The sequence below is a fragment of the Mycena indigotica genome (assembly GCF_014461135.1).
Source record: "Mycena indigotica strain 171206Taipei chromosome Unknown Mind.scaff0017, whole genome shotgun sequence".
Taxonomy (NCBI): Eukaryota; Fungi; Basidiomycota; class Agaricomycetes; order Agaricales; family Mycenaceae; genus Mycena; species Mycena indigotica.
This window is the reverse complement of record NW_023503016.1, coordinates 1,160,869-1,175,886: the sequence shown is the minus strand read 5'-3', so window position 1 is coordinate 1,175,886 and position 15,018 is coordinate 1,160,869. Positions and strand designations below refer to the sequence as shown.

The following is a 15,018-nucleotide window of genomic DNA, read 5'->3' as shown; positions in this document are numbered from 1 at the left end:
AGACCTTCAAATGCCAGAAGTGCACACTGGAGAAGGTCTTCAAAGTCACAGGCAGCGAACTTCTGTTATGGAATCGTCAAATGACACTCACAGCCATGATTCAAAAATGTTTAGGTGGGAAATGTTAGTGGGAATGTATAAAGTTTTGCAATTAATTTTTTATTGTGTAAAAAACTTTGAGTTTTTCTGTCCAAAAAATGTTGACTTGGCTGGGCAAAAGGATTTTTAGGACCAAAATATTTAATGTTTTGCAATGAGTTTTTGGGCCAAGAAAAAACTTTATATATTCCCACTAACATTTCCCACCTAAACATTTTTGAATCACGGCTGTGACTCCGCCAAACGTTCACAAACTGATTTAGGTTTTTCACAAACTGATTTAGGTTTGTGCTTATACACCTCTGAAAATTGCCGTGATGGTCACCACCACCGCATCACTGCATGCCGTGTCACATTTTCCCATGTCAACGGGTGCATTCTGAAATCTCTTGATGCCAACAAAAAATATTCTTTCTGAGCATAAGCAATAAGAATAGTTGCTGCAGACTTGCTTTAAATGCCAGGTGATAATAAAACTAAAGCTACATTTACTCTGAGATATGATATCTCATCAATAATAAACTTCATAATTTGATGCTTCAGGAGAATATTCCTCTCTGCTGAATAAATTAAAATCTAGATGAGTCCCATTTCAGAGTAGTTTCAGATCTGAAAATAAGCACATTTGGGTCCCATTAATATTGCTACTTGTTTGACACAAACACTATAAGTCAGTATTTCAACTTGAAGTCACTATTACTGATTCAGCTTCTGGTCACCAATATTTATGCAAGGCTCAATATTCCATTGATTTTACAGTGTTTTTAATCAGTTTGTGCTATGCCGCTTGTCGGCCCACCTTAAATCATGCTAATGTACCGTCGAAAGTGGCACTGATTGTCACAACCTTGTATTACTCATCCATCAAATGTCACATTTAGAATGGCAGGAACGGGCCGCATCTTGTCAACCTCCATAATAATTTAATAATTGTTTGTTTGTTTGTAATATGTTAGATGTAGCCACATTGTAGCAGAGATAAAATATCCATTGTCTGTCTTGAAGTCAGGGCTAAAACCAGTCCTGTCTATATCTGAGTCTTTAGGCAGTCTAAGCATTATTATAAGTAAATTCTAGTCAATTTTTTGTTGGAAAATTAGTGTGTAAGCAAGTGGGTTAGCATCCTTGAGTTTACTCTCCAAAGCCTCCCAGACTGACCTCGGGTCTATAATCAGTTTGTGCTACGCCGCTTGTCGGCTTACCTTTGATATTGGGAATACTCGGTAGCTATAGTGTACATAAGTAACTGTTAGTAACAGGAAACACAGTCACACGCACCGCTGGTCCAGCTTCTGAACTGTGTCTGGCCCAAACAACTTGCACATTCGAAAAGAGGGAGTAATAATTAACCCCCAACTTGCACAGAAACTCCGAGAAGGCACTGACAACAGGGGCCTGGGAGTCGGAACCAAAACGAAGCTTGGCTTGTATCGACTGGTGCTTTATTGCATACCCTTCCGAAACATCTTGTCACGAGCCACCGCAACCGCAGCCTGGCGGGCCTCACTATCAAGCAGCTAGAGCTTCTGGCGTCGTGCAGCATCTGACTTTGTACCCATCAGGTGCATCAAGTCCACTGTTGTATTACAGCAGGGACAAATGAAGGGTGTCATTGTGCGAATAGCAGCCAGAAGCATCCTACATAAGCATTCAGCAAAGCTCATCAGAGTGGAATGGCACACTAACTTCTCGGGATAGTCATTGGAGTTGATCAACAAGCGAATAAATGCTTGTCGTCGAGTACCTTCTCCACAAGTCGCTGGCTCGCCATGACAATATGCACGAGCAAGTTCAGGCGTTAGGATAAGTCGCCATACTGCCTGGAATAGATCTCTTCGCAGCTGTGCGATGACAGTTCTGGTAGGAGCTGTCCCGTAAACACGATGGTATTCATCGTAGACTTCATCGGGGAGCTAAAAAAGAACTATTAGCCTGCCAAGTTACCCAAGAGGATAGGACTACCTTCGGAATATATGCCAGATGACGAGCCAGCATTTTCGAAGGTTTAGCCCTGCAAATATTTCGAGTAATTTGCGACCCAGCCATATATCGGCCACATAGAAGCAGTTCCGAAGTTCGCAAGATGTGTCGCATCTGAGTGGATAATCCAAGCCACCACCACGGTCTCCAACGTACAGCTGTCAGCATCAGGACGGTTACGGATTTCTTCCTCAAATTGAAGGAGAGCATCAGCCGTGTAAGCTTCTCCGTGAACGCGTTCGGGTCCATGACTGGAATTAACCATCAGGATATGGCCCTTGATGTTCATTTCCGCCATTCCTGGGTCGCGCAAGGCAGCCTTGGTGACCTCCAACAAGTCGCGATATTAGACACCAGCAACCTCGAAAAGTGGTGCCTCAGCTTCAGCAGCTTGGCTCCTGGCTTTCGGCAAGGCCAGACGAACTGTTCCCTCTCGCCATTCATCCTGCGGGTGCTCTGGATCTGAACTAGCATCTTCTTCGCCAGGTGTGGACCCACCAGCCATCGACTCATCAAGTCTTCTCATCTCACGGTGCGCGTTAAAGCCGTTGAGGTGTTCGCGATTGAAACGGGGGCTCGAGGATAACATCATGAACGAGTTTATTGAGGGAAGATGCAGTAACTACAGTCGTGTCATATGCCCAGTGTAGCAACGAGAAGATCGACCAGTTCTTGAATGGCCCACAGGAACCATCTGGTTGTTCTTTGAACGCGTCGGAGCCAAGGCCAGCTAGTGGATGACGTGGGACTTCAGGAGTCACGTTGAAAGTGGCTGCATCAAAGGCCTCGTCTTCGCCGTTTGTCGTTGGCAGGCATTGCGGCAATTCTTTGAAAACAGCAAAGACACCGAAGTCGTCGGGCTCTGTAGCGACGTATACGTCTGGTACAGGCAAGGTGTTGCTGGAGGCGGCGACGAGTACATCTACCACCGGTAAGGTCGGGGAAGGAGATCGCATTGTGTCGATTTCGCGCAGTTGGGGAAGTGGAATGCGTGTAGCGGCGGGAAGTACATCAGGGACTGTTCGAATGGGTTGTTGCGCTATTCGGGTGGACCTGCGAGGACCAGGAGATCGATTGGGAATGGGTAGCATGGGTTCGTCTTGGATTTGAGCTTGAGATTGCAATGGCGCTGTCGTAGGTGGTGGGGGTGGTAGATGCTCGACCTGTTGCAAAGTTAGCGAATTATACCACTTGCTGTACCATTCACACCTCCATAGTATCAACTACATTCACTGCCGCCTCATCATTAGCCTCCAGCAGCATGGGCTCCGCTTGCGCTTGCGAATTTGCGAGTGACTGGTGACGTTGATGCTGTTTTTTGTGTCGCCAGCTTTTGAGGGATCACTTGTAAGCGAATAGACGTGGCGTGACTGACGCGTGACACGTTTCTTTCTGCTCGACCACCATGGCCAGTAGCAAGTCGTCTTCGGCTGCTGTTGCTGCCAAGTTGTTCCCCAGCTCGATTCAGCCTTACCCAACCGTCAACGACGAAAAAGAAGCCCAAGAGAACCAAGAAACCAACCCAGACACCTCCAACGCGACGCGCAGGACGAGCATGAGCAGGAGGGGGACTATAACGATGAGGAAGCGATGGAGCCGCGCGTTCGGGCTGTAGGACGGCAGCCTCGCAAGAAGAAGGCGAAGAGTGGGACACGCAGCCGAATTGAGGCCAAATCTTTGTGTGTTGCATTCCACCTCCCCTTCACCATGCTCACGACCTCATAGGGAAACATACTTCCGCCATATCTACGACAAGTCGCGCATGCTTGCCCGCACAGCCCAACCCTTCATCAATTTCCGTGGAGTCTTTTGAAATCAAGCTCGACGAGATTGCCGAACGACCTATCCATCCTGACGACAAGCCGCACCTCAAGACATTCGACATCCTTGCGCAAACCATCCCTGAGCTCAATAATCTGATCAAGAAGGAAGACTACGACACGCTCGACAATGTTGTGAGAGTGGTGCGTGATTGTCCTTTCCTCTACGCTTCACACTCATCTGCTCAGATGCAAGAAGGTGCCAACCAAGCGAAACACGCCGACACGCGCCTCTGTCGTCGACGCAAATCGAGAAGATGATCCCGTTTTCCCCTGACACTGCCCTTTCGCCCCCCTTCCTCATCAAGCACAAGCCCGACCGTGGCTTCCATCACCCGGAAACGCCACTCACTCCTTGCGCAGGCGGATATCTCAAAGCTCTCGAATGAAAGGTACGTCTAATTTATTTGTGGTCCCAGTCTAATGTGCTGTTAGCAATTGAAGGACAACAAGATTATCTACAAGTACGAGGACTACCCAGCACTGATGTACGATCAGTTGAAGGCCACCGAAGAGGACGACGAGGCTGGGTTCATGGAGGGCCATGTACCAATCCGGGTGAACCAGGGATATCTGGCCACTCCCGTTGCTGACCGCATTGACAGGTTCTTCGTGCGATCCTCAACAGCCCTTCCAACGCCTACCAATGGCGTGAAACGGTCGAACGCGGAGCGGAAGAATGTTCGACAAGTTACGGGCAGACTTGTCGCGTACGCTCATGTTCAGGTATGTGATATTTCCCCAGATACTATGACTGATCCGCAATAGTGGCGATATTTGAAGAAGACGAAGACGATGAGAAGGTGCAAGCCATTCTCAAGACATGGGACAAGTACGTGTCCCCATTATATTATGCTAGCTCTGACCTTTCCTAGCGAGGTATTCGGCGAACGTCAAGTTCGGGACGCCGCAAACATTGTGTCCGATCCCACTTCCCGTTCCGCACGGGCCGTGCTGCTCGTCACGCCGCCAAAGGCCGCCGCTTCCACTTAAACACTGTGTTCTACTTGCTCCAGCTCCTCTGTCCCATTCCGAGAGTTCACAACACTGCTCATGTATTCTGTACTGCTACCAATTCAATGTCTGTAGTATCTATCTGCCCTGTTGTGCCCGATAAGGACGGCCAGACCACCACGTCCCATTTCTGGCCACCCGCAAACCAGATGTGGTGCCTCGACCGCCATATGAGGCCATGTGTGACCGCCGGGACACAATGCTTGGTCTCCGGGACGTCATACCTGGCCTTTCAGCACCATATTCCCAAACTCCCACAGTGGCTGGCACAAGTGATTGCAACAGTAGAATCTCAGTAATTTCAAGTACAGCGAGCGATACAACAACAATACGATAGCAGGTCGTCAACACGATTCACATGACCGTCTCAGAGTCGCACGGAGCTAGCAGTACATCACACCCACCGGGCGTACTTCCCGCCACCAATCAAGGTCCATGGGTTGACTGCAACGACGAAGTACGGCCCAGGTGATGAATTTCTGGTTCGCCAAGGGCAAAACGGCCAAATCGACGGCAGTTTTTCCGGTTGAGTAGTCCAGAGTGTCGATCGGATTCACCTTCCACCTGTCCATCCCCCACACTTTCAGAATATTCTCAGCCCAGATGCCCTCAATCCGGGGTGGCTCGTCTCCAAAGTGGTAAACCACAGATAGCGGCTTCAAGCCAGTCTCGATCGCCATCGAAGCCATCCCCTTGACTCGTGCGAACACAAAACTTTCAAAGTAGTATTGCAACACCCGACGGATGTACCCCCGCTCCATACTGGCAATGCCACGAAATTCCGCCTCTGGATCATGGTCAGCTACATGAAGGACTGCTAGGTAAAACTAGACGCACGCCGTGTGCTGCGACAACGTCGGGCAGCACAATCTATGTGCTGGTCGTTCCCGCCGCTGGCACACTTTATCGCAGTAGTACATTTGTAGACAAGCAGAGCAAACTTTCAGATCGTGCTTTGATTTGACCGCGTTGCACTGGAAGCTGTTAGTAAAATCCACAAGAATGCTGACTGACACTGGCACCCACAGATTGGCAAATTCCCCTTCTATATTCAGCGCTATCCTTCCGGTCTTCAATGATATAGAACAGTTGCATCTGAGTCATCGAGCTGTCAGGTCGTGCTGCCTGCACCCCAAGGATAGTCCACGTACATTACGCTCCAGTTGAAAGCACAAGCCCCTCAAGATTGTACTTGAACCGTTGTAGTTTTCGAATATTGAAGATCTAGCGTTGAGAGCTTTCACGAGCCGTGGATTCCATATCGACTGCGAAAACGTATAGTAAATCTCCTGGAGCAGGGCTTCCCTTTGGCTGTCGAAACACTTCGCAAAATCGAGGTAGCGCAGAAAAATCTCGATCCCTGATACGACGCCAGTACCAATAAGCATCGGAATGCCGAATTGAAGGTATGACCCTTGCTTTTCCGCTAGCTGCAAGAACACATCCACTATAGTATCCATTGCCGTTGACATGTCCTGTTCGCTAATTTGCGCGCGGTCGGAGTCCAGCAGCGCCAGCAACATATGGAACAGCTTTTCGTATAGATTCTGGGCAACCAAAGCATCATGCATTTGAGGGTCGGCTGTCCCTCCCTCCCTGTAGATACAGCACATATAGCCCAAGACCCACACAGTCATTTCGTGCAGTCCCCAGTGGTGTTCGGATTCCGGCGAGCCACAGATAGCTAGCATAATATCGATCGCCTGTATGATTTTTTTGGCAGCGGGTAGGTCCGTTGAAACCCCGGGGGCTGATAGGGCGATTATGTGCGGTTTGGCCAAGTAACCCATGAGGCGCAGAGTGCCTATTCCAAGGTATGCCGATCCTGTTGTCGGTCACCCCGTTGTCGCGCTTGCGCGGCAATGACACGCAGAAGTCGGCGACGAGCCCTATGTCGTCTAACAAGATCGCGGATAAATCAAGTACGAGTCGAACAGCCTGCTTCTGAGTCTCTGACTCCGGCTCGCTCTGGAAGTTGCTTTCGTCCACAATCGGCGCCAGACGGCTGCTATATCGGTGAATCGTATGAGCGCACAGCCGGTTGTGGTCTGGATTTCTTCGCGAGACGCAGGACCCTCGACAACCTCGCCTTGCGAGTCCACAGCATGCGTCGGCAGTTCCAGATCGGCTCCAAACTGTATCAAGTTAAGTCTCCACTTCCAGAACGAGGGCCATGCTTCAACTGCCTCTGGCTCTGAGATGCAATTATGTTGGGCAATGAGACGCATGAGCTCCCACACTATCGCATACTCTGTCTGTCGGGCGGCCCAGATGGGGTCCGGAATTTTCGAGTCAGCATCAAAGCACGGGTCGTCTCTCTTCGAGCGGAGCGGTTGCTCGGGCATGTTTGAAGAGTTCAAGTAGGATTTAAACCATGGCCACACTGACGTCCAGGGAGTCGCCGAAGTTTTTGGCGCCCAAGTCCTCACTCGGTTGTGTTGCGCGTAGAATAAATTAAGGCGAGTATTGAGCGGGTAATTCTAAGGAAACAGCAGCTGAGTTATGGCACTTCTATAGCTGTCCACTCGTATTTCTTACCCAGAGTGGCTCAGACATGAACGTGAACGCAAACTCAAGAAAGTCACTCGTCACACCATCAAATTAATTTATCAAATTAATTTGATTGGAAGACTCAACCACAAAACTTTGAAAGGGCTACTACTCAGTAATCTACATGTCATTGTCTGTAAGCCCATCGAATGCACCATCCAATACATCTTCATCCTCTTTGACAACGGCTCGGACCGCATTTACAAGGGATCTACCCCATTCGGAGTAGAAGCGCCGGCCATCCGTCGATGAATGTCTACCTGCCTTGTATCGATCCTGTAAGTTATGCCATCTAAGAAAACAGCAATGTGATCACTAAGCTACTCACAGGTGTCTCCTCGGTCTGAATTGGGTCTTGTTGCCTCTCTAATGCACGGATAAAATCGTGTGTGGTGACGTTGCCAAGAGCCCAGAGTAACCGGAAGTGCTCAAGCGCCGCAAAGGTCGCCATCAGCAAAATCGAAAAAAAACATGTCAGGGTTTACATACCTTTACAAACCCTCGCAAAGGCCCAAGGAGCACAAGCCATCAAACGGCCATATATTGCGACCACGAAGATCACATCGCTGACGGTTATGATATTGGACATATGGTTTGCTAGGAGTCGGAGCTATACAATGCCATGTGTTGCTACCTTAATGACATGCACTGAAGAACGATTAGATGGCGCTGTGAAATGAAAGAAGATATACTCGGGGAAAGCAGGGCTGTCCTTGTACTCCAGGGGCAGGAGCAAGCTGCCGTCGTAAGCGTCGTTAAACCCTGAAGGTCCTTGTCTGTGCAGCCGCAGTGTTGGGGGTAATACTCGTGTCAAGACCAGTGGAATCGACAGGAATACCATCGGCGGTGTTGGTTGTGTTGCTTGCGGAAGGCGGTGGCGGCAGACGGATCCAGTTATCGATCTTGTAACGAAGTGTGCCGGAGTCGTCTGAGCGGATGCTTTCGATTCCGCCGTTGACCTAAAAGATTAAAATGAGAAAATGAATGAGCAGCATGAGAAGCATACTGAGCGGGCGAGCGCTTGAGGAACTTGAAGTTGTGAAAGTTGCTGAGGATCATAGCATGAAGGCCGGTATTGGATTGCCAAAAGATATCGTAGGCGTCGCCAAGTCGCTTGTTTCCTATGCTGAAGGATGTTTAGCTTGATGAAGAAATGTCAGTGAAGCATACGTGTTGTCTGTCTCGTCGCCAACAAGCCCAGTATCGCGGTTGAGCCCGTAGCGGATTATGGGCCCAAAATCTTCGAATATGCCGCTGCCAATATGCCGAGCCAGGATACGGCCAACTCGTGAAAAGTCTGGAGGGTTGTCCATGGCTGCTGAAGGGCGCGCTTCATCGACTTCGCCTTCAGGTGGTGGGTTGCTGAAGAATGAAGAAAATGATGATATGATCTGTGACAGTGCAGATAACGACGTACTCTTGGCGTTTACGCTTGTTTGCCGCCTCCCCATCAAACGTCACCCAAATGTGACGACGGTCGTTTGAATATTCACTTCCGACCTCGATTCGTCTTGTTGGCAGCAATTACTTGCAGCGCTTCAAAGTCGGCCTTCAACTTGGCAAAGTCCGCACGGAGAGTGTCTTCGGGGTCAGTTGGGACAGAGTTGGTTCGGTCAACCAGAGGGGAGCTGGAGGGCGGAGTTGGTGGGAGTTGCGAGAGGGACATCGAGGATGCTGGGATATGCGAAGGGAGCAGAGACAAGGTTGATTTTGATGGGCCATGCTGGCTCCTCTCTTTTATTAAAGGTATGAAACAAGAGAGCTTCAGGTTGTTGACAAAAATCAGGTTTTTCCCGTCGCGCGCCCACGCGTGTTTTAACTCCTATCCTCGCGCGTTGACACGATCCTATAGACTTGTCGGTTCCGCCCATCCCATTTCTCATTCTTCGCGAGTACCCTCTGCATCCACCAACAATCTGTGGCGATGATCCTCTGGATTTTGCAACACAACCAAGTCCATCGACCAAGAAAGAACTCGAACGACCTGGTCCCGCCTGCCTATACCTTCCGCGCCGCTGCAGCACCCCGCAAAGACCCCAAATACTGCTGGAATACCCCTCCGACAACTCTCGGTCCGCATTATATGCGTTTTCTGGGCGTAACAGAAGCCCTGCAAGAGATAAGATATCGTATTGTGGTCCGTTTGCGCTTGTTAAAAGGTCAATATACTCACATAAAGCTCTAGGAAATCGACGGTATGCCCATATATCAATCTGTGACTCGCTTTTGGGCACGACCGTTGGAGAAGATTCGTCTAACGCGGACAGAAGCGTTATTGTCATCCGACGTGAATGGAACCCGGCAAGTGTTGGACCCGCGGCAAAATGGACAACGCGTCTTGGCCAGAAGCGCTGGCTGCTTGTGACACTCCAAGACGCGACGAACCACCTTTTGTCTTACTCACAAAGACCAGAGAATGTTTCAAAGGTATGTTTTCTTGCAAAGCTCATGTCTTCTGGGCTGAAGTTAGCATGATCAGGCAGTTGACATTATAAACTGGTGTGAGCGAATGCTGGTACGCCCTCCGCATTCACTATGCCTCTTATCTGACGGCTCTGAAGCCGTCGTTTGCGGTCACCAACAGTGGGAGAACATGATCCCTCCGCAGAAACTTAACACCAGAATACCTAAGCGAGTCCGAGCTGTTCGTTTACTTGAATGATACTGTATACTTTACTCTGTTTGTCAATGAAATGCTGTGGCGCGAAAAGACGGTAAAAGGATGGACATCCATAAGCCAATCAGTGGCTGTGCACACCGCTGCTTTTCGCCACGACTCTCATTGTCGCTCCCCGGGCTGGGCGAGACACAGACACTAGTCCCTCAGGTAGGTGTTTTTTAGCATATTCCGGTCCATTCCAATCTAATGATGCTACGATAGGACTCGGAGCATCAGACATCGTCTTTTCAAATTTGCGAAACCTGTCCTCTGCCTTCATGTCCGCCTGACGATGAAGACACTCGACTACATCCTTTGGCAACTTCTGGTCGTCTACCTGATGACATACTACTGCGTTGCTGGGTGCAGTCATGCCACGAGCCCATTCGCCCGCTGTCCGATTTGCGAAGACATCAGCCGACTTGCAAACCTTACCTTGCTTCCCAGCAATCGGATGCAGCTCGATGAGCGCGTCCGCACTTGGATTTATGAGTGGGGTTACAGGGTCAAGACTGCTGCAGTCGAGCGATTTCTGACTCCGTTCTCAGAGGTCCCAACCTCCGTATGGCTACTTTGAAATCGTTTTTTGACAACATCTAATTCTTACCTCTAGAATGCATTCTCCGACCGCCTCTCGCGGTTTAATTCCGACCGTTCCAAGATGCTCGTGCCCGATTTCATGCACGAGTTTGAACTTGGCGTATTCTAAGCCTTCTTCACACTTCTCCTGCACGTATTTCAAGCCTACGGCAACGGCTGCGTTTCTATTTTGGATTATCGGTACCGTCTTGTCCCAACATTTGGCCAAGCCACAATCCGTCGCTTCACCGAAAACACATCGGCTCTTAAAAAGCTGGCTGCGTGGAACTGGCAAGCCATTCTTGTCGTAGGCCCTTTGTCTTCTAAGCCTCAGATAGTTTAACTCATAGCTTGTCCAGTGCTCGATGCCCGTGATCGAAGGGCTTCTCGATGATCTGAGCGACAACTCCATAATTCTCGACATTCTCTTTTACACTGCTGAGTTTCATTCATTCGCAAAGCTCAAGATACACACGGATGATACTAGGGAACCGATGTCCTCCCCAACCGCCGACCAATCGACACCCCCCGTTACCAATCCCCCAACCATGGTTTTCGTTGGCGCGAACATCATCAGCACGTCAGCCAGTCCCTCTGCTCCTCACAGATAAGCATTGCCATTCCGGGGCTGCTCAACGCGCCAAGCTCCGGACCGTATCCGGCCGCCGGGCCGCTGGTCTGTCCACACCCCGCCTCCCGGTCGGCCCACCGCGCCTTTGGGATCCGGCATCAATTAGCCGATCCCCGGGCCGTTACTCCGGTCCCGATTCACCCGCCCATCCGCTCCTCACTCCCGCCGTTGACCGACGCGTCCCGCCGACGCCATCTCCGCGTTACTGGCTCCCATCGTCACCGTTGTCACCATCGTCACCATCGTCACTCACGCTCGTCGCGCTCCCCGCCGTCACGCCCACTACCAACCACCTCGACCACCCATGCCGTCTGCCACAAACGCGACCGATGACCACCGACTCGACATGCGCTCGCGTTTGATCGTCCGTCAGACTCTCTCGCAATACCCCCTTCCCACCACCCAAGCCGAGTTGGTCGAAATCGTCTCCAAATGCGAGGAGGCTCTCTATAATCGCGTTCGGGCAATCGGGGGGCTGTACACTGCCGTCAAAGACAACAAACCTGGCCAAATTTATGCGCTCGAAGTCGTACTTGACGATGGCCGTGTTGCCTTCAAAATTGGCTACACCACCCGTGGAAAGAAGCGGCTGAGGGAGTGGGAGCGGTGCCGTCCGCGCCCGCTGGGAGGCTGTTTGGGAGGTCCCCACGCCGAAGCGGTTCGGTACGCCGCCAGGGTTCACCGCAGGGTCCGGCGCTGATGCGCGATCCAGAAAAAATCGCGCATTCTTGGTTTCGTCCGGCGTGGCTAGGCCATGTGCCGTGTCGAAGCTGTCGCCAGAGGCATCGGGAGCTGTTTGGGCTTACGGGATGTGGGGGCCGAGCTGGCGTGTTGATGGGGATGAGCTTCATTCTGGAGGGTATGAATGTGCCTGTTCGGGCGCGTATATGTATAAACCAAATGCAATTAAGCGCTTTCGCGTTCTCGGCGCTCTCGCCTACCTACCTACCCTTCGAAAAATATCAAGTTTTTATTTCACCAAATTCGTCACCCACCTAATCTTCACATTTCACCATTCGACAAGCGGCGAGTGCCCGATCTACAAACCAACCACTCGACAACGAGCAGCGAGTGCCCGACTCAACGGCTCACCCAGTAATCTCGTCCTCCCACTTTGCCGACGAAAAATGGCTCGTGCAACATCACTCCGATCCCTTCGACCACGCCACGCTCAGATACGCTCAGCATGGGTTCCGAGAAATCTAAGTTCTCGCCTTGCCCCATCCAGCAACGGACCGGCTGCTCTTCAAAATCGGACATTCGATAGATTGCTGGCGCCGCTTGCGCCAGAATAGATCGCGTTGCTTTGGACAAAGCTTCGTCCTTTTGCTGGCGTTTGCTGTACCTCACCGGATATATCTAGGTATCTTTCTATCTTCTAGCTGACCTGTTGATTAGAACGTGTATTCCACGACAACTTCGACTTTGCGTGCGATGCCTGGTTAGGCAGGGTGTACTGCCCTTTTTAGTTCTATACTTTGTTTCGCAATTCTGTCTATTTCCTTGTGGCTGTTAGGTGGTACCTAGGATCAGGTACTTAGTAGAAAGTGAGTTGCAAGGAGCAACAAGGGTCTCGGCGAGCAATCATAAGGTAAATCCATTTTCTGTATCTGATCATGACGGAAAGCGGTTAGAACCAAGTATGATGATACCAAGCATGATGATACCAAGTATGTATGATGATACCATACTTGATGATACCAAGTATGATGATAATATAACTGAGTCCCAAAAGACAATAGTGATCAGCATGGTCTGAAAAATGACAGACCCTCTCCATTTTCCCCTTTCACATGGGATTGGTGATCAGCACTGTTGGATGATGACGAGGATACGTACTGCTGAGGAGTGCAATCATCAATGTCTTCGGTCATTGGTCTCCTGTATACCGTCACCATTCCAGTCATTACATATCACCACATTTTCCCTTTATCATCATTTTTTGGGAAATATCATCACTTATTTTAAGTTTTGTCCAGAACGGACCGTCATATTTGGGTTCATCATTGGCTCATTAGATGTTACTTCATTACGTGCGCTTTGCCTTGTTCACAACATCCCCAAGTTCCTTGTTCTTCCTCCTTCACGAACCTACAGCGCCAGCCTGAGTGTTATTCAAGCTGACACCCACACAAGACACCCACCAATTGATATTTGACATTGAAGAACTGCATCAGTCGGTTGAGGTTTCGTTCGCGTGACGCTGAGCACTCGGACAGCTCGTATTCCCTCATAAGCTCCTGCGAGGTCGATACTAGAGCCCCTCTTCAGCCCAGGCCGCTTCGTTGCCTCGACTCACCGTCCATTTCAAACAGCTCTTTCAGCGTCGATGGAAACTTGTCTGCGACCGTTCCGTCCATCTTGTAGATCGGCTGCAGCGGTGCTGACTCGCCATCGCGAAGCATCGCATTTGCCCGCCGGTTCTCGCTGCATTAAATCAGGATAAAAAATGATGTCTGTCAGCCATGAAAACGCACGAATTGCGGAGATCCCTCTGGATCTCCTCCAACCATTCCTCTTGCCGCGCAACCTCGACTTGCAGCTCCTCGGGCATGTGCAGTTTCAACAGCTCTGCCACCTGGGCGGCCACCAACGCGTCTACTTGGCGTGCAATGTCTGCTTCAGCGCCGCTCTTCATGTGCTCGATGACTTCGCACCTTTCCTAGTATCACTACCAACGCCGTCAGCAAAAGAACAGAACCGGGACACGCCGCAAGCACATGGATGCCCTCGCGTTGTCGCTGGTCCTGCTCTTGCAACTCCGCTCGCAGGCTAACAAGTGTTCAAGTCAACAGCAGTTTCGATGTCCCTCGCTATCTGCGGCTCTCCACCAAGCGCGGTCTAACAGGTCGAAGATTTCAATGCCGCGCAGCCTATTCGCATTCCCATAAGTGATGTAGACTACTACATTCTCGTGGTACCCCAACGCGTAAGTCCATCATAACAAAACTGTAAAGTAGTTAGCATGAATAACGACACGCGATTGCCTGAAAACTCACCTTCAAGACATCTAACTCATCTCCAAACGCCTACTTTTCGCCCCCACGCTCCTCGATTACTTCATTCTCGCGTCAACGTCGTCGCCCAACAAGGAGGTGATACCGAAACAACTGCAAGTCAATCAGGTATAGAACTCGCCAACATCAAGGCGACCTACGCGTCGTTGTTCTTCTCGACTCGCAGACGCGGCCAAGACACTTTGTCCGCAAACAGGTCTGAATCAAGGTATACAAATGCAGCATTAAGATAGGAACGGAAAACTTACCTTGGACAATGGCGCCAACCATTCCGCGCCAAAACGCGCAAACTCGACGCAATAGTCGATTGAATCCCAACAGCTTTACAGTTGTTGGGATTCAATAACAGGAGGTGATGAAAACTCACCTTGACGTTCTGAGCAATTCAATCATCGACAACTCGTTCCCATCGCCGACGTGTCGAAAATCAAATCGTTGCAGACTAGTAAACACAGTCACGAACACACCCATACTTTTAAAAGCTCCAGACCCGCATTGCTGCTCGCTGCTCTTGAGTCCTCTCGAGCGAGCTCAATGGTGAACAGGCCTGAACCGCGAAGTAAATAAGTGTGATAAGACAGGAACTAAAAGCTTACCTTGTATTGCGGGGCCGACCATTCCAAAACCCGTTGCCCATGCTCCCAAACAAGCCCAATATTGTCTTGCGCG

At 50.2% G+C, this 15,018-nt stretch overlaps 1 protein-coding gene across 1 annotated transcript; it reads right to left on the bottom strand.

Moving 5' to 3' along the window:
• Positions 1 to 13,415: 13,415 nt before the first annotated feature.
• Positions 13,416 to 13,970, bottom strand: MIND_01402100 (ATP-binding cassette transporter; the record flags this gene model as incomplete). Its single annotated transcript, XM_037370424.1, has 4 exons — positions 13,416 to 13,436; positions 13,477 to 13,586; positions 13,632 to 13,759; positions 13,810 to 13,970. The coding sequence occupies 4 exons, from the start codon at positions 13,968 to 13,970 to the stop codon at positions 13,416 to 13,418; spliced, it is 420 nt and encodes a 139-aa protein (XP_037213425.1).
• Between the last annotated feature and the right edge of the window lie 1,048 nt (positions 13,971 to 15,018).